This window comes from Gopherus evgoodei, unplaced genomic scaffold, assembly GCF_007399415.2.
Source record: "Gopherus evgoodei ecotype Sinaloan lineage unplaced genomic scaffold, rGopEvg1_v1.p scaffold_39_arrow_ctg1, whole genome shotgun sequence".
Lineage (NCBI taxonomy): Eukaryota > Metazoa > Chordata > Testudines > Testudinidae > Gopherus > Gopherus evgoodei.
In genome coordinates this window covers 1531882-1535582 of record NW_022060060.1, presented here as the reverse complement: position 1 = coordinate 1535582, position 3701 = coordinate 1531882, and the positions used below count along the sequence as shown (strand labels likewise).

Sequence of the window (3701 nt, the reverse complement as noted above, 5' to 3'; positions counted from 1 at the left end):
CTTCTTGGAGTCACTCGTTCTAACCAAGAAATGAACATCTCCGATCCCCTTGTCACAGAGTTTGGGGGAGTCAGGGCCCTGCACCCCTCTTCCTGGGACTCACAGTGACTCTCAGCCAGCCAGTAAAACAGAAGGTTTATTGAACAATAGAAATGCAGGTTACAGCAGAGCTTGTAGGCACAGTCAGGACCCCTCAATCGAGTCCTTCTGGGGGTTCAGGGAGCTTAGACCCCACCCTGGGATTCCCTGCATTCACCCACCCAGCCCAAAACCGAAACTGAAAAACCCTCTCCAGCCGGCCCCCTTCCTTTGTCCAGATCCCAGAGGTGTTGACTCCCCCTCCACCCTGCCTGGCTCAGATTACAGGCTCAGGTCCTGTCCATCACCTACAGTCATCCCCTGCTCTCCCACTCACTGTGCAGACAGATAAAACCTTCTTCCTCTGCTGCTGTGACAAGGATGGCTCTGGGATCCTAGCCTGCCAGATCACAGAGGTGACAGACACATGAGCCAGGGGGAGAGGGAAAGAGAAAAGATGTGACTTTTAGAGAGGGATTTTCCAGGGTTTAATATAAATCTGCAGAGTCACATTCAACATCTAAATCAGCCTTCAAAGAAAAAAACAATGGCTATTTTCTGGCTGACAAGACACAAAACACTCTCCAGCATTAAATAAAGCCAAAGCAAGGTCAGTGGCAGCAAACGTCATGTGTGAGAACAGGGAGAACTGTTTCATAAACACTGACCCCAGAAACACTCCTGAGGATTTTCTACTCTGATACATAAGGCCGGGATTTTCAAAGCCAGGATTGGGTCACAAACCGAACCTGTGAAAAGATTGGTAAGTGAGAACCCAGCACTCCTAGGGGTTCTGGAAATCACAGCTCACCCGCACATTTCACCACAGTACAGTTCTCATGTTCATAGCTTCGGTTAGTGAGTATTTTCCATACTCTGGGTTATTTCATTCTAGTAACCCAATCTCATGCATCTTCACATTGGAGCTTCCCATTTTCATCTAAACTCACACCAAAATCCCATTGTTAACAGAATGTTTCCTGCTTTCCTGAACTGGGGCATGAATTCCCTGCAAAGGCCCCATCAGTCTGTCACTCTGGGTTCTGAGGTCATTCATTTGCCAAGGTCGGTGCAGCTGAGGTTTATTCAAATACTTTAGCAATGGCCACATGCAAATAAAGCAGAAAAACTTCCTGATAAAGGAGAGCGACTGATCCTCCCTGGAAATCTGCCGGGCAGCCAGACAGTTGCTGTTGCACCGGAAAGGGTGGCTGGGTAGAATTAAAATGACGTGTCTGGGGTTCCTTGTCCTTTTGGCAGCGTTCTCAGGTAAGTGGCGTAAATGTACAAGCAGCTAGCTCGGACAGCAGGTGGAGCATCGGATGGTTTTATGACTAAGATAGAATTATTGAGTCCCAGTCTTCTGTGTTTGAATCCTGTTTCTTTCACATGTGACTTGAAACCAGTCATTTAATATGAAAATTACCTAAGGGATCTGGGTACTAAATTCCTGTTGGTTTTACTGGGAGCTAGGTATCGAAATCCCTTAGGCATTTGGAAAATCCCAGGCTGAAACTCTGTGTGACTCAGTTTCCCATTGGTAAAATGTGGATAACAGCACATCCCTATGTGGTAGAGTGTTGTGGGGATAAATTCATAAGCACACAAGGAGCTCAGATAATTCTATGGTTGAGGGGAGCAATAGAAAGAGAAATCTGGGAGGAGAAGGGAAAAAAGAGAGAAACGAATCACATTTCCCTTCCTTATTGTTACTCATGTTCAGGTGTCAGCTCCCAGATCCAGCTGACCCAATCTGGGGCAGAAATCAAGAAGCCTGGAGAGTCTATGAGGGTGACATGTAAAACCTCCGGCTACACCTTTACCAGCTACAACATTGACTGGCTTCGGCAGGCTCCTGGGAAAGCACTGGAGTGGATCGGATATATCGCCCCCAGTAGTGGTGGCACTAGCTATGCCCAGGCTTTCCAGCGACGATTCACCATCACCAGGGACACCTCTATAAGCACGGCCTATCTGCAGCTGGGCAGCCTGAGAACCGAGGACACGGCCACGTATTACTGTGCTAGATACACACAGTGACACAAACCACATCTACAGCCATTCAAAACCCTCAGTGAGAGAAACCAGGTCTCCTGCTAACACTGCAGCCCTCAGCCACCCTGGGATTGGTTACCTATGTGAACAGACTCTGGGTAATTATCCCCAAGTGACTTACGGTCAGTGAAAGCTAATGGGATTTAGAACCTTAAGTGCCTAAATCTCTTTTCAAGATATGACTCTGTTCCTGGACACAGTCAAATGTAACTGGAGGAGAAGGGGACCAGAACAATCCCAGCCCTTGGAGAAGCTGGGTGTGCCAGGAAGAAGCTGTAGGAAACGTGTGTCCAGGGCTGGCTCTAGGCACCAGCAAACCAAGCATGTGCTTGGGGAGCCACATTTTCAGGGGCATTCTGGCCACCTTTTTCTTTTAATTATTGGGGTGGCAGAAGCCTAGCGCCGGCCCTGGCAGCAGCAGCGTGTCCTACGCAGGGGGCACCCTGGGGTCACTATGGTTTGCGTTGGGGAGCAGTGCCAGCACCTTGGGGCCCAGCAGGTGGAGTGAAGGATACTGCTCTGGTAGAATTGTGCTACTTACCACGTACTGAGCATGCTCAGTTCATTTGCTGAAGCCACTGCCCTTCCGCTGCCCTTATACCCGTAGGATTCTGCTGACTGCTTTTGACAGGACTTAAAAAGTGGCACAGGGGGCAAATCGCAGGAGAGGGGGCAGGGTCTGAGCAGGGGGAGGAAATTGACTGGTCTGGGGGGCCAAGCAGCTGGAGGCAGCACTAAGAGAGGGGCTAAAGGGTAAAATCAGGAATGGGGGAGGGGGCGGAGTTAAGCCAAGGAGGGAGGTGCTGGCAGAGAGTGGCAGAGGGAAAACCTGGCACAGGCCGGGGCAGAGGGGGCAGCAGTTACCCCATTGGCACTGGGACACCACAGCCTGGCAAAATAGCTGGGGGGGGCAGAGGCTTTTTTATTTGAGCAAAGTGGCTTTTTTGTGTGGTCACATGAACTGAGTATGCTCAGTAACGGCTGCTAAAGCCACTGCCCTTCTCCCTGCCCTCATTAGCCGTGAAAATCTGCTGACTGCTATTTAGAGGGGTTAAAACAAGGCAAAGGGGGCGAATCAGAGCAGGGGGTGCCCAAGATCTGAGCAGGAGATGGAAATTGACTGGGGATTAGCTCTGAGCACTGGGAGCCGAGCCTGTCCACACGAGCACTTTAAAGCGCTCCAACTTGCTGCGCTGGAGGGGGGGATTTTTCACACCCCTGAGTCAGCAAGTTACAGCTCTTTGACTTGCCAGTGTAGATAATCCCTGAGACCGAATTCAGTGAAACATTTTACACAGATCCCCTCAGAACCAAAGAATCCCCCATCACTGTATCTGAGTGCATAGAGTCTCCGAGCACTTTCCCAAGTTCCCTTATCTGCTTCTGGCATTCCCTGGATTTTTTATTTTAGTTTCTTCTTATTATTTTTAGAGCAGATGTTTATTCTGTTGGATCATCTGACTTCCACTCTGACTGAATGTCTGGCCTAGTGTTAAAACTTTGTTTTGAGTCAATCCACCAATGGTGGAAATATTGGCGGTCAGACCAATAGTCCACCTAATCTAATA

General features: G+C 49.3%; 1 gene segment (V, D, J or C); it reads left to right on the top strand.

Annotated features, from left to right (window-relative positions):
- The first annotated feature begins 1264 nt into the window (after window positions 1-1264).
- Window positions 1265-2118, top strand: LOC115642247. The segment is given in 2 exon segments: window positions 1265-1347; window positions 1802-2118. Coding segments are annotated over 2 exon segments (360 nt in total).
- Window positions 2119-3701: the final 1583 nt, after the last annotated feature.